The following is a 23,824-nucleotide window of genomic DNA, read 5'->3' on the forward strand; positions in this document are numbered from 1 at the left end:
TAAAACCGCCCGATGGGACCGTGCCGCTAGTTGTAAAATTTCTGCAGTCATTACTGTTATTGGGGTAGGTAGTGGGTCCTTTTGTAGCGGAAATTTATCACTACTCAATCTTGTCCTTCATAAATTATACTGAAATTTCCGATGAATAATATCAAAATGGCTTTTAATCCAATTCTAACGATTTTTTTCAAGTCAAAATTTTGCAGAATAATTTTATTTCGTATTTCCGATCCATTGATGTAAAAAACAGCTGATGTAATTTTTTGGTCAAATGGTTTTTTTCTTTTTTATTGGACAAATGAATCACTAGAAAAAATTTTTTTTTCCTAGCAAGATTGGATATCAGTGCAGTGGAATATATTCATTGCATATTTTTTTTTCTCTCTTCTAAGAGGTGTAAAGTGCCTGAGTGTAAAACTTGACGAACCCGGTATAGTTTACGTCATTTTTTAGTTTCAGGATGGTGATAATTCAGGTTATACAACCATATCAACGCATTTTTAAAACAGAAGATATGACTTTTGTTGTTTTGTAATTTTTGTGATATTTAAAATTACACTTTTTATCCCCTTTTAAGTATCGATAACGTAATTATTTTTCCTTTGAAGTTTTAAAATTTCAAAAAAATTAAACATAAATGCTCTTTATCCTCGGGGATCTTAAACCAGTTTAGAAAGAAGTTCGATATTTCATTATTTACTTTATTATCTTTGGAGATAATTAGAGAAGTTTTTATCTGTAAAGGTTTTTTTAAGTCAAACGACCAAAAAAAACATATTTAAATTCGCCTTGATCTTGACACTTTGTAAAAAGATCAAAAAAATAAATTTGTTGGTTTGTTTGTTTCATTAAAGTTGATATTAAATATTTTAGCTTATTCGACTCGGTTTAATTAATTTTTTAAACAAATACTCATTTATTTTACACAAGTAGTCAAAAAAAGTCTGAAATCCGTAAAAATATGTCAAAATATGTGGTATTTTACTCGCTGTAGTTAATTTTTGTGAGAAATTGTATAAAAAAATATGGTTATTCTTAAAAATGGTGTTACCCTTATCTTTTCAAGCCTCTCAGCCGAAAAAACACTAAATTATATTGAATTTGATGCATTTATTAGCTTATTTTGCTCGCTTTAGCTCGTCTGGATTTTTGTCAAGCATGTGTTAAACTCAGTTTTTATTTGAGCTCATTTTTCATACATAAACCAAATTATTTTGTAAAGTTTTGTTAAGAATAAGCCGTAAAATCACCAAAATAGACAAAATAAAAAATGGATTTAAAATGTATTTTTTTTGTGAATTAAACCACATTTTTTGAGACCAAAATAAAACTTGTTCGATTAATTTAACTGAAACTGATAGGAAAAACCCAAAATTTTATACAAATTGATATTATTTCAGATTATTTCAAGCAATTTATTAGTGTATTTAAACTTTCTTTTAGAAGATCATGTCAAAGCTTTATTTGATTTGTTTTACTCGATTTAGTTCGCTTTTGATCGAAATTTCTTCAAAAATAGGCTGAAAAATTTCATAAAAAGTAGGTGAAAATTATTGATTATTTCAACCGAAAACTCATTTATTGTGCAAGAGCTAATAACAAGAATAAATTTTGGTCAAAAGTAATTTTATTTCTGCTTTTCGTGAATATTTAAAGACTATTTAAAGCAAAAATTTGTTCTTTTTTCGAGTTTTGTTGAGATAAAAACTAAATTTCTCAAAAAATTTACCTAAAATTAGATGAACCACCGAATTTGATGAGATTTCTGATCTTTCTTGAAAATCACAAAATAAATAGAAATTGATGTTAGTATTTAAATTTTATTTAAAAATTTGCAAATCCCCGAATAGGCTAATTTTTATTGACAAATGGACACAATAAAATCGTAGCAGTTACCACATTTGGAAATACATACACCGTTCAAAAATTTACAACAGCAAGCACAATGAAATAAAAGCGAATTTTCAGGGTTTTTTTAATTTCCTTAGAACAGGCTGAAAAATCGCTAAATTGTGTAAACATTCACATTATTTTTGCCTTTGTCGATTGTTCATTTTGCAGCCAGGAAAATACAACTGTGTTGCAAAACAATAATTGGCCAAATTAAAAAAAATATATAAAAAATGACTACTTTTAAGGATATCTAAGCACGTTTTGTTATACAAACTGTGAACTCATTAAATTTTTTTTCTGTTTTGGTAGATTTATAAGCTTGTTTTTTAAACATGGGCTTATTTATTTCGCAAGATGTCAAAACATGCCTATAAGTCATAAAAGTAAAACAGAATTAATGTTTTTTTGGTCTTTTACTTGCTTTAACTGATTTTTCAGCAAAATTTTGTAGAAATTCAAAAGTGTTACTTTTTGAGTTTTTTCATTGTATTAAAAAATTGCCAAATACAGTCGACATTCACATTATTTTTACCTATTGCCGATTGTTTGAGCACGTTTTTCAACAATAAATAGAATTGTGATACAAAACTGACCAAATTAGGTCAAAAATGGCGTAAAACGTAACTTTTTTTGTAAAATTTAAGCCTGTTTTTAATATTAAATAATATATAAACCAAATTATTTTGTAAAATTTTGTTAAAAATAAGCCGTAAAATCACCAAAATAGACAAAATAAAAAATGGATTTAAAATGTATTATTTTTTTTGTGAATTAAACCACATTTTTTAAGACCAAAATAAAACTTGTTCGATTAATTTAACTGAAACTGATAGGAAAAACCCAAAATTTTATACAAATTGATATTATTTCAGATTATTTCAAGCAATTTATTAGTGTATTTAAACTTTCTTTTACAAGATCATGTCAAAGCTTTATTTGATTTGTTTTACTCGATTAAGTTCGCTTTTGAGCGAAATTTCTTCAAAAATAGGCTGAAAATTTTCATAAAAAGTAGGTGAAAATTATTGATTATTTCAACCGGAAACTCATTTATTGTGCAAGAGCTAATAACAAAAATAAATTTTGGTCAAAAGTAATTTTATTTCTGCTTTTCGTGAATATTTAAAGACTATTTAAAGCAAAAATTTGTTCGTTTTTCGAGTTTTGTTTTCTCAAAAAATTTACCTAAAATTAGATGAACCACCGAATTTGATGAGATTTCTGATCTTTTTTGAAAATCACAAAATAAATAGGAATTGATGTTAGTATTTAAATTTTATCTAAAAATTTGCAAATCCCCGAATAGGCTAATTTTTATTGACAAATGGACACAATAAAATCGTAGCAGTTACCACATTTGGAAATACATACACCGTTCAAAAATTTACAACAGCAAGCACAATGAAATAAAAGCGAATTTTCAGAGTTTTTTTAATTTCCTTAGAACAGGCTGAAAAATCGCTAAATTGTGAAAACATTCACATTATTTTTGCCTTTGTCGATTGTTCATTTTGCAGCCAGGAAAATACAACTGTGTTGCAAAACAATAATTGGCCAAATTAAAAAATAAAAAAAAATATAAAAAATGACTACTTTTAAGGATATCTAAGCACGTTTTGTTATACAAACTGTGAACTCATTGATTTTTTTTCTGTTTTGGTAGATTTATAAGCTTGTTTTATTTTGCAAGATGTCAAAACATGCCTATAAGTCATAAAAGTAAAAGAGAATTAATGTTTTTTGGCTCTTTTACTTGCTTTAACTGATTTTTCAGCAAAATTTTGTAGAAACTCAAAACTCAAAATTTTGGCGTAAAACCAAAAAGTGTTACTTTTTTGAATTTTTTTTATTGTATTAAAAAATCGCCAAATACAGTCGACATTCACATTATTTTTACCTTTTGCCGATTGTTTGAACTCGTTTTTTAACCATAAATGTAGGTCAAAATAGTAGTTTTTTTGTAATATTTAAGTCTGTTTTTGATATTAAAACTAAAATCTATTTAAAAATTGTACTACTACCGACTGAGAAATCACTAAATTAGAACGAAATTAAGATATTTTTGGTATTTTACTTGATTTAGTTCGTTTTTTTTTTTTTAATAAAATTTCGTCAAAAATCAGCCGCAAAATCACAAAATTTGGTCGAAGATAGAACAGACTGAAAAGTCGCGAAATTTGGTCGACAATTCCATTATTCTTCAGCCAGACACGTTACTGTTAAAATGTTGTTAAAAATAAACCGAAAATTGACCAAATTAGGCCAAAAAAATTGTTGAATTCAGTTTTTAATCGGTATGAAAACATTTTTGGAGACGAAAACTAATCACCGTATTAGATTAAAGCCAATCGAAAGAAAACACAATTGGATAAGTCAACTAGGTACGTACTAGTAAAAAAAAATATCTACGAGCACGTTTAATATTAAATCTAAAAACTACAACAAAGTGCATATTTATAAAAAATTGTGAAAGTATTTTATTTCCAGTTGCTTCAAACGAGACTACGTTTGCGTAGATTAAACAAAACTAGAGCATATGAGACAGAGGTTCGAAAAATCTGAAATAAAAATTAAAGCAAAAACAACACTCAAGGTGTACGCACCGAAACAAACATTTTGTAATCTAAACAAATCCCAGCCAAAACAATGCTCTCATTTTTGGTACAATTCATTATAGACATCAAAAGAATTCTAATGTTTTCACGATTCCAGTAGTACCAAGGAGCTCCACCCAAAGTAAAAAAAATATTGCTCGTCTAAAATAGGGTAAAATAGTTGGAATGAAAGCGAGATTATTTTTTAACAAACCACATCTATCAGTTGTTGACCATTCCAACAAAACAGTATAGCAATTAATAAAGCACTTGCCATAAACATAAACATTTGTATCTTTATAGTGTTGGTCGTAGTGTTCGCATACTAAAACATGTTTTATTTGTATATTTAAAAAAAAATGTAGTTACCTTACATTTATAATGAATGCAAAACAAGTAATCAAAAGAAGCACACCCAGTATTAAAATAAATGGCATGTACACCAGTACAATATCAACAATTATTTTGATCAACCTATAAATAATTACTTCAATATATTTTTTTTTAATATCAGTGATTTAAGACTTTTTCAAAGCAATGTGGTGTATTATACAACGTCGTAAAGCGTTTCCGATTTCTCGTTGATACCGAACATCTTGTAAGTACTTCCAACTTTTCAAATAATCAATCTCATAGACTTGAAACAAATATTCTTCAATGAGGGAGAACTGTAACTGCATATGCAATGTTGCATAAACAAAAAGAAAACACGGCTTGGTGGCATGGTAGGCTAAATATGGCATCGAAGCGAAATATAACACATTTAACAAAGACGACCATTCGCCAAAATACTCCTCGAAAACATGAATAGAAATAAAAAATTGTCTCGGGTTTCCCAAAAATGGCATATTGATAACCAGTGCAGTTGACAAAAACAGCAGAAGGCAAGTTATACACATATTTATCATCTGACATTTTCTCTCAAGCTTCATTCGAGCATCTTTTCCTATTACATCAAGCGACCACAAAAATGTCTTAGAAAATGTTAGAATTCTGTAAATATCCTTTTCCAAAACCCCAGAAAGAAATGCCGAGACAGTCATCTCAAAAAAAATCCAGTATAAAAATAAACAAACACCCCAACTGTTTTATTCCACTTACAAACAGAAAAATTACCGTAGTCTGGCCATATCTGCTCAAAAAATTTACGTCAAAGTTTCTGATTGTGTAATATAGTTGTAAACAAAGAACGAGCGAATGAAATGTAACAACAAAAAAGTCGCATAGTTTTGTTATTTTGTAACTGTTGATGTCAATAAATATCCTTCTCAACATAATAAACGGGTCTAAAAGTTGGTGAGTTTTAATAACAAAAAGTGAAGATTGTTGTTATTACCTCTAGAATCGGTCATTGTGTAGCTATTAGCCTGAAAACTCTCTTCACTCTACCGTTATTACGTATTAGGCGCAAATATCAACAATAAATAATAAAATAATGTGTGAGGAATTATAGATTTCTATTTATCCGAAACTAATGTTACTTGAGGAAGGCTTTATAAAATATTTCAATAATATGTTATTTAATAAGCACATAATATATCTTACGTTGATGTAGTTTATAAAAATTTTAAACAAAATATAAAAAAAATTCTTTTTAGAATTTCTGTGTAAAAGTATATTTTTACAGATAATAATCAGACAGAAGTCAAAGTTTGCAATTAAACATTGTGTAAAACTGTCACTAAAAGAGAAACTTCTACTTACCGGTGTTAAAAGTTGACATTTATAATAGTCGTAAAGTATTTTTAACTAAAGTGCTAACTAGTGTTAATCTACGTTCAAATTTGTTCAGTTTCATTTATTAATTAAAATCGACAATTTCGTGCATGTTCAGAAAAAGTTATTTTAACTGAAGGGGGACAAAATTTTGTTGGTTTCAAAGTTTTTCGGCAAATTGCTATATTAATAAAAATTACGAAAAATTATATATTCGCTTTTCAACGTAATATAAGCAATTCTGCAATTCTTAAAAAAGACTTACTTTGTTTTATGAATTATGATTAATAAATTTATCAATGCCCAGAAAATGTTAATACATAATACAATTAGACGTGCGAAAAATTATTGGAAAAAAAACGAAAAAAAATTAAAATAAATTACGTTAGTAATAAATTAATTTTTTTTAAACAAAGTCTGTTTTTATTATCTATCTAGTTTAAATGCAATCTTTATTTATTAATTTAACGCTATGTATACCAATTAAAAAAAAAGAAAACAAACAAAAAAATTAAAACAAGGTATGTAAAAAATAACAGATTTTATTTTAATACAGTCTGTTCTTGTTGTTGTTGTTTTTTGTCCTGTTGTTTTTTTTTTTGGTGAAAGTACATTCTCAATTTTTTTAATTATTGTTTTTATAGAAATATTGTTTTAGTCGGTACAAACTTACCTTCACAAGAATTTTCGATGAGTTGTAGTTTCTTGAGATTGAAGAGAAATATTTTTCTTTTTTTTTTCAAACGTCAAAATATTTAAAAATAGAAAAGTTATCAGTAAGAAAATAATGCAATCCAAAAAGATTTTTAGAAGAGTAAATATTTCAAAAACGAAAAAAAAGCTGACAAAAATGTCTTAAAATAAATTGAACAAACAATCAAAAAATAATGGGTTTTTCGCAGAAAAATGTACGAAAAACAAAAATTATTGGCTAAATTTAGATAAAAATAATAGTATTTTTGACATAATTTGTTCAAAAAATACAAAAATATTAACATTTTAGTAGACGTATCCAATTTCTAGTCTCTGAGCAAAATTTTAAAAATAAGGTTTGAAAGAAAAAGTGGATATTTAATTAAAAAACGTAGTAAAACATCAAAAAGGCTCTCTTAGTAATTCCTGGCACGATTTCAGTAATGTTTTGTTCAGAAAACATTAAATTTTTATTTAAAAAAATAAATTTTTACTCAAAGACGAGCTTAAATCCTCGAAAACCATGCAAAACAAACCTTATTTTTTATTTTAAGTAGTTCAGCGACCTGATTTAAGTTAAATTACGTTAGTAATAATTGAGATTGTATTTTAGTAAAGTATGTTCTTTACTTATGTCTTAATTTATGTGGTGTTTTTAAAGATAGTTAAATTGTTTTTTTTCTAGGTGGAAGCAGACTCCCATATTTTTTTAGATGTTCTTTTATAGAAATTGATTAAATTGGTACTAACTTACCTTCACAAAATTTTTTGTTGAGTTCTAGTTTTTTTGAGATTGTTAAATTGCCTTTTTTGATTTTTTTTGTTGTTTTTTGTAAAATTAGTAAAGTTTGCAAATGGAAGAATTAAAAAATAAATTCGATACTTGGTTTTTAAGAATAAATTATATTAAAAAAATTAATAAAAAAATATACAACTTGAAACGGAAAATCGAAAGTGATTTTGAAAGAAGAATAGAAACACTGCAATCAAAATTCTAGTGAACTGAAGCATTTTATATAGAAAAACTGAAGCGCAACAATAAAAGTTTTTCAATATTTTTTGGAAATTTTAAAATATCAAATGAAAGACTTCTCATTCAAAGACTAAAATATTTAAAAATGGGAAAGTTATCGATGCTTAAATTAATAAGAAAGTGCAATCCAAAAAAAAAAAAAAAATTAAGTGTAAATATTTCGAAAACTGAGAAAAAGAAGCTGACATAAAATGTCGTAAAGGAACTTGAGTTAATTGAAAACTGTTTCAGTGAAATTTTGTTAAAACTGGATATAAAACCAAAAAAAAGTAACTGTTACATTTTCCAGTTATTTTTTTAATTCCGTTACATTAAAAATCACTAAATACAGTCCACATTCACAGTATTTTTACCTTTTGCCGATTGTTTGAACTCGTTTTTCAGCTATAAATAAAACTTAAAAATGAGATCAAAAATGATGTTAAATGTAACTTTTTTAAAATGTTTAAGCTATTTTTTGTTATAAAAACTAAGATTTTTTACGCGAATAATTGGAGTTCTAATGTATTAAGCATTAAACTGAGCTATAAGTTCACTAAGCGCAACAATAAAAATAGGATTTTATCAACTTTTTTTTTGGATATTTGAAAATATCAAGCGAAAGATTTTTCCTTCTCTTTCAAACGCCAAAAAAATTAAAAATGACAAAGTTATCGATGATTACATAAAAAGCAGTCCAAAAATTTTTTTTTAATTTTAAAAACAAAGCGTAAATTAACTTGAGTTAATCTAAAAATGTTTCAGTAAAATTTTGTTAAAACTGGATGTAAAACCAAAAAAATAGAGTAACTGTCACATTTTCCAGTTATTTTTTTAATTCCGTTACATTAAAAATCACTAAATACAGTCCACATTCACAGTATTTTTACCTTTTGCCGATTGTTTGAACTCGTTTTTCAGCTATAAATAAAACTGTTTCACAAAATTGACCAAATGAGGTCAAAAATGATGTTAAATGTAACTTTTTTTAAATGTTTAAGCTAGTTTTTGTTATAAAAAATAAAATTTTTAACTCGGATAATCAAAGTTCTAATGTATTGAAGCATTTCATTTAGAAAAACTGAGTTATAAGTTCTCCAAGCGCAACAATAAAAATAGAATTTTATCCATCTTATCAACTTTTTTTTGGAAATTTGAAAATATCAAGCGAGAGATTTTTCCTTCGCTTTCAAACGTCAAAATATTTTAAAATGAGGAAAGTGCAAGTATAAATATTTCTAAAAAAAAGAAGCTGACAAACTTTTTTTTAAAAGATCTTGAGTTAATAGAAAAATGTAATACAAAAATTTCACAAAATATTTAGACCGAATTTTCAGGTAAATATCAGTATTAGAACTCACAATACTTCTGTATTTGTATTTTAGTCAGCTAGAGAGCTATACAGATTTTTTTTTTATAAATTACATACCTTCATCACTATCCTCGCAGTTATCGTCATGATCATTAACAGTGGAAGACAAATCAGTACCCTGACAGCTCTCATCATCCAAAGCCGATCCAGAATCCGTCGTACTACACTCATCACACCTTACAACCGTATCTCTCTCCTCCAACCCATCATTTTCACTCCTATTATTAGGCACGAAAGAATTTAAATTAAGTTTTTCAGGAAACACAACCCTGCAAAAAACCAACAATTACACTTCACCAATTTCCCCCCAAAAAAACCAATCCTTACTTATCGTTCAACTTGATTCTGTGCATAGTGTTGTAGTCAAAATCGAACCTCTTTAAATGCAATGTGAGTAAATAAGGGAATTTTATAAATTTCAAACCTTTGTGTGCGTCACACTTCTTATTACATTTCTCGCAATGATATTGATTGTTTCCTTCCAATGTTTCCGGTTGGACAAACGCTCTCAGCGCTTCTTCGACACTATTGTACGCTACTGTACTACCAAACGGTCTCACCGGCAACGGAATATCTAGGAACGTATCCTCGCGGGATTTTTCCGTACCGCACTCTAAACACTTGACATAGTCTAACATGGTGCCTTCGTACAAATCGTTAATTAGATTTGCCTGTTTGGTGTCTTTGAATTTGCGCTCTAACGCATCGAACATGACTCGGCACAGCTCTTGGATGTCGTGCTGGTGCCATGCTTCACTTCCTTGCCAACCGAAGCTGGTGGTTAGGTCGGTGGTCTCAACGGCTGACCTCGTTGACGTCTAAAATTATTATTTATTTACGTATCATAAATTGCAGAATAACAATTTTATATGAATTTGCTTTTAATTATTTTTATATACAACACATGTATTATGTTTAAGCGTCGAGTATTTTGTCCAGCAAAAGTGTTCTAATATGAATGATAATACAGTCGAACTTTGGTAACTCAAATTTTTTGATAACTTGAAAAGTCTAATTTCTTAATGCCCCAAACACTTTTGAAAAACCCTGTACCTTTCTAAGTCAAACTTTCCCCCCACCATTCAGAGTTCGGTAATTATTTTATATACGTATTTTTTGTCTCAGAAAGACATAATAAGTAAAAAAAATGCAGCGTACTATGTAATGTGTAGCTAGGAATTTTGTTTGTTAAGAAATATGTATACTTTTCTGCTTTTCAAGCACTCCTTATTAACACTTTAATAATTCTTTCAATTTTAAAATCTGAATACTAGTTCTGAGGGCTCCTTATCTTTTAGCTTCTTTTTTTTTATCCTTATTCTTTTCTTTCTTATATTTTTTACCTTTAGTGGTTTCACTATTTTATTTTTGGAAATTACTTTAAGAGGTGTGAGATAATTAAAAACTTAAGAACAAATTTAAAAGCACGACTGTATTATTTTTGACAGCAATTACTTCAGACAGTTTTTCAACCGTACTATTTGCACTCAAATCTAATTTTGTTTTTTTAATAATTATCCAAAACAAGTCTTGCACATAATTTGTTGCACAGGATTTTTTTCAACTTTCAACTCCAAAGAAAAATTGGCAAATTATTATTATTATTATTAACAGCCTTAAATATCTACAATTAACAAGCATTTTTTGTATTTACAACAAGTTTAAACTGAATACTAGTACTGAGAGAGTTTCCAATAGCAGTTCAATATTTTTTTCTTTTATTTCTTTGTAATCTTTTCTCCAAGATTTCCAAATTTCTCTCATTGGTTATTAAATAGTTATTAATAATACGAGTGTGAAAATACAAGCTTGAAGTTCAACAGCTGTTGTTATAAACCTAGAACTTTAAGCGTTCTCGCATAAGTGTTATTCAGAAATTATTTTTGAAAAATTTTAATTAAACAATGGGAAGCGTGTTTTAAAAGAGTAAAAACACGATGCTATCGGAAACGTGTTTTAAAACAATGTTTATAATCTAGAATTCCGAATGAAGGCTTAAAACGTTACCAACAAAAAAATATATAAATTCATCTATCTTCTACTGTTTACAAGTAGAACTGTTTACTTAACTTCATTCATACGGCCCATTATCTTTTAGCATCATTATCTTTTATTCTTATTCTTCTCTTTCCTTTGTTTTCTACCTTCAGCATTTCAAAATTTTTCCCTTTTTTGTTTCATAAAAAGAATTTTTTCGTAAAATAAAAATGAAAAACTACAGACAGAAAACGCATTTAATTTGCAATAGCAAGTGTTAAATTGTAAAAAAATGATAGAAAACTACCTATATTTAAATAAATTCAAAGTTTTACCAAATTGTGCAATTTTTAAAAAGCGAATATGATTTTCTCCGGCACTCAATCACCAGTAAAATAAACGTAATTCGTCGCTTGACAGTCTGTGAACAACTTTGGAGTCTAAAAACTTTTAAAACTTTTTTAAAAGAATTAAATTTTCTACAATTTTTTTCTTTAATTTTTATTTTTTTTATATTTTTCCTGTGTCTATAAAAAAATTATTACAATTAAATGCTCAACGTCTTGTCTTTTTTAAATTTGAATTAATTTAAAACTATTTGGACCATTTTAACATCACGCACTAAATTTTCGAGTACAGCGAATCTCGTTTCACATCCTAGTGTTTAGTTTTTTACTTATTTTTTTCTTTTCCTTCAATCATTCGTTGGTTTGTTGTTTCTTACTTCAACAAATTTTGTCCTTTCTCTACCATTTCTTCCCCTTTAGTTAGGTAGTTTTCCCGTTTATCAATTTTTTGAAAACTTTTTCCATTTCCCTTTTTTATTAACAGTATTTTCTTAAATCTCTAATCTTTGTATTCATTTGTTGTATTTAGTTGTAGTTAGTTCTGACAGAGCTTCCTATAGCAGTTCAATTATTTTTTCTTTTATTTCACTAGAATCTTTTGTTCAACGTTTCCTTTTGCCGTTACAAGTAGAAGTATTTACTTAAATTTACTCGTATGGCCTTTTATCTTTTAACTTCTTTATTTTTCACCCCTTTATCTTCTCTTTCTTTTATCTGCTACCTTCACTTTTTTATTAAAAAAATTACTTTAGGCGGTCTGAAGTAATTAAAAACTAAAGAACAAAAATTTAAAAGTACCATGCTCTACTAGTGTTATTTCAATAGCTTTTTTTCTGCATTTCTTATTCTCTGTTAATTTTTTAGCTTCTTTACTTTTCAATTTAATTTTTCTCTTTCCTTTTTTTAACTTTTTGCTTCTCAAATTTCTCACTTTTACTTATTTTTAAAAGCAAATACTTCAGGCAGTCTTTAAAATTAAAATGTTTATTTTTGAGATGAACAAATTTAAAAACTAGACTAAAAAGTGCTGAAAAAGCACTATATTCTTTTCCAATTTTGGTTCTCACAGTTCCTTAAAATTCGTCATATCATTTTGTTTTTGAAATTTATTCGATTAGTCTTTCTTCCTTTATATCTTTTTTCTGGATATTTTTAATACTTTTGTTGAAGGTGAGGAATGGAATAAAACAATAAACTTTTTCGGAACGTTTCGAAACTTTAATTGTCTCTTCTTCAGACTTGCAGGAATAAACACAACACGGTTTAAAACACAGTACAAAATTTTGATTTTGATCAAATCGCTAGTTAAAACCGATTCATATTCATAACTAAAATTATTTGTTTTTACTACAGAAACTTTTTTGGCTATTGCGTAATTGTCATCAGAAAACAAATTCTTTCTTATAGCACCTTCTAATTTTTTCTTAAATCTTTACACAATAAAGTTACGTATTTTATACACATTTTAAGAAATAAACCTATGATAGTAACTAGTCGGAAAGTTTGGTTTGTTCAGAACGTTTAAGAAAAATTAAAAATAAACTAGTATTTGATTTATAATTTTAATATTGAATTTTCCAAAACTTTAATTTCTATTATTCTTGCAATTTCTTTACTTTAAAATAAACCAGCACTTTTTTTCAATACAATTTCATAATTATATATTTTTGTTTGTGGTAAAATTTTTGAAACTGGACATTTTCTAATGTTTTAAAATTCGTGATAAAACAGTAAAATAATCACCTGTAAATTGAGGAACAACTTCTGCAGCTGATAGGGTATAGACCTGGCCTCATTCTGTCCATCAAACTCCCAATTATAGATGGCGTTTCTGAATTCTGGTGTCATAAACAACGCTTGAACCAAACTGTTCAAATAACACGTCATTGCTTGGTTGACTAGACCGACATAATTCGTAGTTTCAACAACACTCATTGCTTCAACATTATTGGACGATTCTTCACCAGTCGGTCCAATACGACATCTCGAACAATGACCATGTTCGGGATAATCGTCGATAGGGGCAGCACTATCGCTTGCACTAGATGATAAAACTTCACCGGTTGTTGGACTAGCCGAAGCTCCTAATAGTAAATCATCTTCGGTGACGTCGTTAACGTACAAAGACATGTTGCGTTTTTCTGATGGTGAAACGAGAATTGTGTAATTATGTCCAGGTGTTAGGGTTATGCCGAGGTCTGCCATACAGCTGGTTTTGTGGTCGCTGAGGCAAATCTAAAAAAAAAAACAAATTGTAGAAAAATGCGCTCATTAAAAAAATCAAGACAAATACCGGGTTCGTCAAGTTTTACACTCAGGCACTTTACACCTCTTAGAAGAGAGAAAAAAAATATTAAATAAATATATTCCACTGCACTGATATCCAATCTCGCTAGGAAAAAAAATATTTTTTCTATTGATTCATTTGTCCAATAAAAATGAAAAAAACCATTTGACCAAAAAATCACATTAGCTGTTTTTTACATCAATGGATCGGAAATACGAAATAAATTTATTCTGCAAAAAGTTGACTTGAAAAAAATCGTTAGAATTGGATTAAAAGCCATTTTGATATTATCCATCGGAAATTTCAGTATAATTTATGAGGGACAAAATTGAGTAGTAATAAATCTCCGCTACAAAAGGACCCACTACCTACTCAAATAACAGTACTGACTGCAGAAATTTTACAACTAGCGGCACGGTCCCATCGGGCGGTTTTAAAGCCAGGACCGGAATAAGCACACTAACGTGATAAAAATGTTTTTATTAAAAAATTACATCAGATGTTCAAATTGATGACTATTTTGGTCTAAGCACAAACGAATTCTTCGTTTACAATTCGCATGAACTCTTGCCGTAAGATTTAAAGATTAACATTCCATTTACAGTAAACAGATAAAATAAATGGTAATCCGGGCCTGAAAAATTCTTACCAGCTGCCTCAACCTTCAGACCCAACAATGATCGCGTGCCAATTTTACGACAAATGTAATAAATTTTTGAAAACCACCACCCTGATGGAGACCTTTTGTGGAAGTGATTTACAATTTTACCAAAATTCATGGGAAAAAAGCTGCCCCAATATCAAAACAGAAATTAAAAATCAACGACACATTTTCTCAAAAATTTAATTAGGCACTTTGATGCACTACCTCAAAATACACCTATGGACCAAAGATCGTTGACATTAGACTATAGTTAACTAAGCGAAAGTGAAAAAACACACCATACACGTAATCATTTTAAAAATTGGTCAAATCGTTCTTATATACAATAAAATCACATACGATTTTTTTTTAGAATTTAAGATAAATTACAAAGAGGTGAAAAGGGCCTGAGTGTAAAACTTGACGAACCCGGTATTTAATAAATATCTTGCATGCCTTTAAGTTTGAACTTTCTTCTTTAAAGAGGTAATTTATTATATAGTTTTTTTCAAAAAGTTTGTTTTCGTTAAAAAAAAGTCAAATTAGTTGGCCAACGGTTTTATTTTATATATTATTTTTTATATAGTCTTATTACTTGTCAGAATGTTTTAGTTATTTAAACAGAGTGTATCAATGATATGGGCGTGCTTCCCATATTTTTTTTTAATTATGTGCCTGCAGACGCACAAAATTGTAAAAAAAAATAAATAACGTCTGAGTGGTTAAAGCAAATTGCAAAAACTAAACTGATTTATAAAGCCTAAAAAATTGACATTTAAATATGTACAAATATACAGGGAGTGCCATTTAAAAAACTATGTTAAAAGCTGCACTGTAAAAATGAAACATCCTGAATAGGGCAAAATAATTTTAAAACGTGCACTTTGACTTCCCATTTGCAGTGCCATTTGATTCATTTCGATATCTTTGACAGTGTAGATGCAATCGAGCACACCCGTATTAATGACCACCCTGTATATTGTTTTACTTATTTTTTTTCTTACTGTCATTGTTCCTAATAATTGTATGTTCAACTACTGCAAGTTTTCTAAATCCCATGTTATAAAAAATAATCGCTTTTAAAACTACTTTAAATTTATAACAATTCTTGCAATAAAATTTATTAGAGGTTTATGGTGATTAAAAATGATTATTTTTTTTAAACAAATGAGTCTCAAAACCCACAATAACAAAATAAAACTAATGTTCAATCAAACGACGATTTTTTTAAGATTTGTTAGAGATGTATGGCTATTAAGAATGATTAATTTTTTAAACAAATGGGTCTTAAAACCCACAATAACAAACCAAACGATATTTTTTTAAGATAAACAAGTTGACCAAAGATAGTCACTTGACTGATGACATCAGAAGATTTGTTTTTTATTCAGCAACTTTGCTTTTTTTGTTAAAGATTACTATACATATGGTGTGATGAAAGTGGTTCAAGGCTGATGATTTCCTTGCTTTGTCTTGTTCTTGACTTAAATCAACACTGGGTTTAAAACATTTTATTTTTTCTGCAATTTTGTGCAGCGTAATAAAAATGATAAAATGAAAGATAATATCAAATGAATACTCTGTAAAAATACATATTATCTTAGAATACACACTCTAAACTTCACAAACACAAAAAAAAAACAAATAACTACAGAAATGGATAATAATTACGTATTTATAATCAAAAACAACGGTTTAGGTAACAAATAGCTCGTGACTCATTAACAAAAACTGTATCAAGTGAACAACATAAGAGGTTATCAACTAATTAAACAATAAATAAGAGGATTATTCTAATGCTTTCATATTTATCGAATTAGTTTATTGCAATGAGTAAATATGTCACAAAAGACATTATTTATTTTGAAAACTGATACTTTTTTTCCCTAATATTAAGAACACCATTCGTAAAAAATAAATACATATTGCTGTTTCTTATTCTGGTCTAATTTATTTCAATGTGTATTATGTAAACTTAACTGCATATTGTAAATAGATTTCCATCAAACTACATTACACCAAGAAAAACGTTTGCTACAAAAGTAAACAATAATACAATAATAAATACTTAAGTTTTCCTTTATTTTGGAAAATACCTGCATTTGTTATTAAACAACATAATACTAAAAGACCCAAAAAAGTCATTTTTAGCCCAATTTATTGATTTATTGTTATGGTTAAAAAAATCTCACGATAGGATACTTAAAAAAGTATTAAACAAAAATTGCTCAATTTCTTGAATGTAATAAACCAAAAATTCCTGCAATTTTGGCTGAAAATAATTAAAAACATAAAAAAAATAATTATAAAATAAATAACGTAGCCATTGATTGGTCCAGCTTAGTAAAACCTTAAGAAAAACCATGTTTAAAGTTTAAAAAAGTACATTAACTTTCGACAAGAATAAATTTTTGTTTAATTTTGAAAAATTTCGCAAAATGTTGGCATTTCTCTAACTGCAAAGCAAGCGCAAAAGACAAATATAATGTCATTCATTTATGAAAATAAGTTTATGACCCGATTTTAAATGACATGGAAAGACAAGAATATTAAAAATTATGCTAAACTATTTGTAATTGTTGTATAAATTTCTTAAATATACGGAGTGAATCTGCTAAAAGTATTTCAAAATTTAATAATCACACAAAATTCGGCGTTTGCTATCAATTATTATAATCTATAAAAAAAATCGCAGTTTATGTGAATGTTTTCAGAATTTTTCTACAATTCCTTACAGTTAAAATTCGTTACTTAATTACTATTAAATGTTATTTCGATATTTAAATATTATTTTGTGCAAAAATCAATCAAACAACATAATTGATAAATAATAATAAAAGATAATAAAATACATAGGCCTGCATTTATTTCTCTAAAATTTACTCAGTGGTCATATTAACATTAATAAAATTTGAGAACGAAGAAACGTAAAAAATATTACTATTATTAGTAATAATTTGTTTATTATTCATCACACATTCTTTAAAGACTAACAGTGGCCGACCGATCTTTTTTTAAACAATAAACATATGTCAGTTTGCCACCAGCTTTGAAATCAGCTCTAGAAACAATTTTAATAAGAATTTTTGGCTAAAAACATCATTTAAGCATCATATTTTAAAAATAACACTGGAAATCATAAAATTTCGATTAATATTTTAATTAGTCAATTTTAATTATAAGAGTAGAAAACTTCTTAAAAAAAGCGCATATCACAGCTAACGCTGATTTCTGGGCGATATGGAACAATGCTTTTTAGTAAACTCACTGTGTATATTTTAATATTAAAAGATCAAGAAAATTCTGGACCAACCGGCTTTAGCTGATAGAAATTCTTTTCTTCTGTAGAATTCAATTTATTCAATATCAAAATATGTATAATATCTTCACTTTTATTACTATAATCTTAATTAAAATAAAGCGCAATTTTTTAACCCTTATCTTAAATATTTACGCTGACAACTTGACAAAAATTAATTATAACTCTATGGTGTTGAAATGCCTCAGTAACAAAAAAGTACGAAGCAGTAATATCACTGTTAACTGGGCCAACCTGCAAATATTTCAGTTCGTGGATTTCACGCACTTTTTAAATAATAAATGAGATCGAACTAAAAATATCTCGAATTTTATTATTGAAAAAATAAAAAATATTTACGGAACGTTAACGAATTATTTGTTCAATTCTATTTTTATTTCAGCCTCTTGACATGAAGATTATAAAATCGATTTTATTCCCTCGCATGACAAAAAAATAGGAAAATTATTCACAAGACAGCAGCCTTGGGCGGAATCAATCAACTAATTCATGTAGTACCAGCAAGACCAACAAACCAAACTCACTTCTTTTCCATCCTCATACTGGAGTACGAGATCAAGACTTTCGTGATCGTTTGGAAACTCATCTCGGACAAACATCTCAATACTCGACACTGTCGTAGTGGAGTTCAGGAGCAGTTGTTTTGGAGTTTTGTTCCCAAGATCATCGCTGTATTTCACATCGACTTGGACATCTTCAGTACTCATCGGCTGAAAAACGTGAAAATGAAACGAAACGTTGGCGCCCCGCCAGCGTAATCGGCCTAAAGTAGTACAATATAAAAATTGAAGTTAGACAAACTACTGGACATTTAAACGCAGCTTTTGGCCACGCGCCAGGAGATAATTATAGAAAGACATGTGTACGCAAATATAGTCCACAAACCGAACTTATTCCATAATAACCAAATAAGTCCATCCGACACTCACCCCGTAATCGGCCGAAGAGCCCGACACCTCCTCACATTTCCTCCTCATTTTTCAGGGCGCCTCCAATTTCTGAAACACACAAACCGCACGTAAGGCCCGGAAGCACGCGTGTGACGCCGATTTTTCCGGTATTTTCCCCAAAAAGGCAAGTCTCAAGCCAAATTGTTTACGTCATTCTAACAAATTGGCGCACTTCCGCGAGACAAACTCGCACCGGAATTTAACGGAAGGGGACACACGACCAGATAGGAGGGCCCAACCTGTTTGAATTTTTTTATTTACGGGGAATATCTTACCGCAAAAATATTTGACATGTGCTAAAATTCATCACGCGCCATCTTGCTCACTTTTCACCACCATTTGCCCCGTTTTGAGCAGGAATGCCAATCCCAAACGTAAACACACTAGACTTTAAACCCCAAATTCGTTAAATTACAATGAGAAAAACACTACGTGCGATTTTGAGTCCCAATTATCAATTATTTATTATCTACTAATGAAAAAATCACACCTTTTTGTGGATTTTTTCCAATTTGTGCACAAGTCTGACGTTTCGACACATGCGCACCTGTCATTGCAGGCCCCTGAAAGTGTATACAAATTATGTGTTCACTGGGAGGGGTGGGGCAAAGGGGGGAAACGGCTAAAATAGTTCGTGTGCTCCAGCTTAGAGGTCGCGTCAGTTGCAAAGAAATCTGTAAATTTAAAGGAATCTGTCACACATTTTGCTAAAAGTAAAGAAGGTTCACTTAAAAATAATCGACGTGCGCACACTTCTCTTTTTAATTCTTTGATTTATCAACAGCCGATTATTTTGCTGTCGTTGCGGTTTTTGGCGACATTTTGTTTTAATGTGTTTTAAAGACTTCAGAAAACGATTTAACGTGATTTTTTGGATGTTTTTGTGATCAAACATCTCTACTTTTATATGGATCTTTTATTTGAATCTAGTGTATAGTGTGAATGACAGTGTTTTAATGAAGCATGAATCAACTTAAGGCAAATTAAGGTAAACGTTATTGAAAGGTGTCTATACAACAATTAATTGCGATTTCTAGATATTAATATAATCATATTACACCAAGAAGGATCACACAAACTTCTCTAATAAAGGAATTTCTTGATGTTTAGGAGGTGAAGACTGTCCTTGGAGATGATAACGGTTCTTGGGATGTAATTGAAAATCCCATGAAGACGAGTTAAATATAATGTGCAGTAATTAATAGGTATTTCATAATAATAAATAAATTTATTGTAGTTGCGAAGCTAGTATTTTGTGAAAGCAGGGGGTTTAGGACTTGCTATGGTTCAAGGTTTTCAAATTCGCCATGTCCCTCTATGTCTTAATCTTTTATGTTGTTTTACACAATGTTATAACGCCTATGCCTGTTAAAAAAACAAGGTTTGTCCTTTTTGTGATTGCCTAATTTAGAAACTAAGCGAAAAAACGTATTCTACAAGTATCATACAAGTTAATCAATATTAAAGCCTACTATTATTATAAATTTAAATGATTACATGGTAGTTTTAATCAGTTAACTTCCAGTTATAGTTATGTATATCAGATATGTGGCTTTTTATTTAAAATAATTTTAGCACACTTGTAATTCTCTTGTGTTTGAGTAATTTACTAATAACTATGATGCAATCGAGATTACTTTTAAAAAATTTCAAAACTTATCAAGAACTTTGACATCAAACTGTTAAAGTACGTGTTAGGGCCGCTTTTACAAACGTCCGTAAACCACGAATAAATTTCGAAAAATAGTTGTTTAAATTTAGCCTTAAGGGACTTAAAAATTGGACTATTGTCAAAGGTTACAAGCAAAATTTTGATATTTTTTTGCTTTTCTGAACAGTCTGTAGACAAGTAATCAAACCAACAAAACTGATGTATTTATACAGACTGATCCCGAAATACTGTGTCTGTTAGCAATCTGAATTTAAATTTTAAAGGATACCAATAGTGTACACTTTCAGGTAGCAATTCAATAATTTAATCTGATGCCAACATACTCAGTTTCTCTGGATCATTGTGTATATTTAGACAATGTATTTACACATATTATTACATCTGAGTATGTTTATGAAGAACAATTCGAGTTAAATTAATTTTGCCTATACATTCCAGCACGTTATTATTTTTTCAATAAATTTTTATTGGAAAGACTTTGTTTCATTTTATTAAGGGATGTTAAATGTTTTTGTGCTATTGCAACTGTTACAGATGCTTTTTTATTAAAATGTTTCGTAACAGTGCATGAGTACAGAAACATTTAACATTTATAATTCTTTAAATTTGGAAAATAAATAAAATGTCCTGTTTGAATTTCCCGCTATTATCGAATTAGTTCGTTCTCCCCGGGTTAGGTGGCGCTTTCGCGAAAAAACGAGGGGTAGACAGAGAGATTCGCTTCTTCCTCTCTCTTATTCTATGCTGTCATTGTTTGAATTCAAATCAAACGTTTTTTGTGTCAATTACAAACATTTCATGTATTTAACTGACTTTTTCAGTGTCTGGTGCATAAAAGTGTGATTTTCTTTTTGCAGAAGATGGACCAGACGAGAGTTCACAACGTGGGCCAAAAAAAACAGCCCCCTCAGATACGTCAAACCTTGGCAAGTAAATACAGGCTAATAACGGCAAACCCCTTGCTGAGGCAGGAACTGGAGGACAAACTAGCCTCAAGAAACCCCAACGGAAGCGTTCCGTTCAATACACCTCTCAAAATTTTGGTTCAGTTGTTGGAGGATGAAGAACCGGTGGCGAAAATCAGTATAAAACCTAGTCAAGTGAAGAAAGTAGCGAAAAAAACAGTTCCCGATAACGTGACGGTGAAAAAACACACTGAACATAAACATATCCTCCGTAAATCGGTCTCTTTTCACGTACCTGAACCTAATAATAAACAAAAAGAAAGGAGAAAAACAGTTTTTAAAGAAAACAATCAAAACACAAAAAATTGCTCCATGACCCCAAGCAGGGAAACGAAAGAAGTGACGAGACGGTTAAGTGAGTGGATGAAGAAAAGGGGCAAAAAAATCGCCGATTTCCACCATTTGAAATGTTTCGGTATCCAGTTGCAAAGCAAAAATAAGGCACAAACTGCTGATAAGGAAAATGTCGAGACACACATTGTCAGAGAGAACAGTTTTGACAACAAGCAGGAAGTTGAAGTCAAAAATGAGGAAAATTTTGATTTTTCAACAGTTGCACATGATGCTTTGACCGATTTGCATAAACTGATTTTAGAAGTAAGTAAAAAATTTCAATGTTTTTTGCAAAATCTGATTGTGACACCTGTCATTACCAATTTTGGGGTTTAAGTAATGTCAAAGAACTGTCAAAAGTGTCAAAGTGACAACAAAAATCGCTTCTACCGTATACAGGGTGGAACAAAATTTTTTGGATTACTTCGTGGGAGTGAGAAAGGGCATCAAACCCAGTTAAAAATACTTATGACAAAATTTGTTTGAGCCTTTTTTCACGTTTTGAAGTTAGATTTTTTGTATATCAGTTAGTGTCATATGGTGTACCGAACATTTAAGAAATCCAAAAATTCAGAAAGTATTAAGACGATTGCTAAGAAAAATAAAAAAATATATTTAAAATTTTAAATCAAGTTACTTGGAAAAAAATATGTGTTACTTTTTTTTATGTTTTACTGAACTTTTTTTGTCACAATTCGGGAGTTCGACACTTTTGAATCATCCAGTATTTCTTTATCTTTTAACGAAACGTAATTTTTTTCAATGTTCAACTGAAGTAAAATACTTTGAGAGCAATTTTAGAATTACCACCAAAAATCTTAAATTTATACAAGGTGTTTTTTATGATTTTTATCTAGCTACCTATGAATTCTTCATAAAATAAAAAATATCACCTTCCGAAAATAGTAATATTTTATTTTTAAAGTCATACTGTACCTAATGTAAAATAATAACGAATACAGTTGAACAAATTGCAGGTTCCTCGGGAATAAAATTTACTAAGTAATTTATAAGAAATGTTGAAAATTATGTTTCAAATTTACAAAAAAAAGTTATTTTTTTATTAGCAGGTGACATATGACATTAATTTAATTTCAGTTAACAAAAGAATTCACGTATAAAAATATTCCAAAGTTTACTAGATGAAAATAATTAAAAAACACTTTGTATAACCACTATAACAAAATGATTTTAGGGCTACCCTTCTGAACAATGCGAAATTTGGCTTAAACTTATCAAAAATAAGTCGAAAAAAGTCCAGGAAGCACCAGAATATTGGGAATGTAGAGCTGCTTTAGAACAAACAAAGGGAAACATCGATCTGGCTGTCGAATGCTACAAAACTGCCATAATACAGGGTGCTAAAGTAAGTTTTTTCTTTATATCAAAGTGTTTTCTGATTCTGAAATTAAGTTGGTGACATTGACTTAAGATTACGCCCACTAGTGGACGATTACTCGTAATTTCAGAGAGCTCTTGACTGACGAATGCAAAAAATTTTAGGTTGAAAATGTGGACAAACACCTCGACCAACTTTTGCAAAAATTCAGTCTGCTAAACATCGATAAAAAAACCGACGATTTTGGGAATAATAATCAAAGGAAAGTTGTTGAAAATGCTAGAAATATTTTCAAATCGAGTATTATCCAATTCGCCGTTCAGGAACGCATTATTAGAACGTAAATGCACAATGTATTACAAATAAACCAAAATTTTATTGTTTTTTTTTTGTAGAAAAAATATTGACGGTGATGTCACACTCCAAAAAAAATTAGTCGCAACTCCTGTGAGGAGAAGCACACGTCGTTCAAGGTCGGCTTTTACCACAACCCCGAAAATTCAGATTTATTCGTCGTTGCAGGACATTGACAGCCCCGTCAGGTGCGCTCTTGATTTTAAATGTAATAACGCCCTGAGAGATTAAATAAGTGTTAACTATGTTTGAGAGGCTAATTCAAATTTCGTGTTTATATTTGTTTATATTTTTATACTAATGTACTAATTCCAAATAAATTTTTTTTTCTTAACTGTTGTTCCTGGCCAACTGAGGA

General features: G+C 29.2%; 2 protein-coding genes and 1 non-coding gene across 3 annotated transcripts in view; 1 reads left to right on the plus strand and 2 right to left on the minus strand.

Annotated features, from left to right (window-relative positions):
- Positions 1-19,319, minus strand: part of Usp47 (Ubiquitin specific protease 47) — a 36,818-nt gene extending 17,499 nt beyond the window's left edge. Inside the window, exons 1-6 of the mRNA XM_962954.4 lie at positions 19,079-19,319; positions 18,783-18,851; positions 18,378-18,563; positions 13,348-13,839; positions 9,608-10,098; positions 9,338-9,549 (exon numbers count right to left, since the gene is read on the minus strand). Of these exons, the coding sequence (XP_968047.1) occupies positions 9,338-9,549; positions 9,608-10,098; positions 13,348-13,839; positions 18,378-18,563; positions 18,783-18,830 (1,429 nt within the window). The 5' untranslated portion in view covers positions 18,831-18,851; positions 19,079-19,319. The remainder of the gene's footprint in view (positions 1-9,337; positions 9,550-9,607; positions 10,099-13,347; positions 13,840-18,377; positions 18,564-18,782; positions 18,852-19,078) is intronic.
- LOC107397679 (uncharacterized) lies at positions 4,306-6,498 on the minus strand. Its single transcript, XR_010334451.1, has 4 exons — positions 5,589-6,498; positions 4,702-5,530; positions 4,497-4,649; positions 4,306-4,451 (listed from the first exon to the last, which is right to left on the minus strand). It is a non-coding gene; the product is annotated as an uncharacterized LOC107397679 (transcript).
- A 1,864-nt stretch (positions 19,320-21,183) lies between the features above and the next one.
- LOC100142021 (uncharacterized) lies at positions 21,184-23,800 on the plus strand. Its single transcript, XM_064357054.1, has 5 exons — positions 21,184-21,275; positions 21,333-22,037; positions 22,969-23,139; positions 23,277-23,452; positions 23,508-23,800. Exons 2-5 carry the CDS (start codon positions 21,336-21,338, stop codon positions 23,695-23,697), a joined length of 1,239 nt encoding a protein of 412 aa, XP_064213124.1. The 5' UTR covers positions 21,184-21,275; positions 21,333-21,335; the 3' UTR covers positions 23,698-23,800.
- The last annotated feature ends 24 nt before the right edge of the window (positions 23,801-23,824 follow it).

Source organism: Tribolium castaneum, chromosome 1 (genome assembly GCF_031307605.1).
Source record: "Tribolium castaneum strain GA2 chromosome 1, icTriCast1.1, whole genome shotgun sequence".
NCBI classification, from domain to species: domain Eukaryota; kingdom Metazoa; phylum Arthropoda; class Insecta; order Coleoptera; family Tenebrionidae; genus Tribolium; species Tribolium castaneum.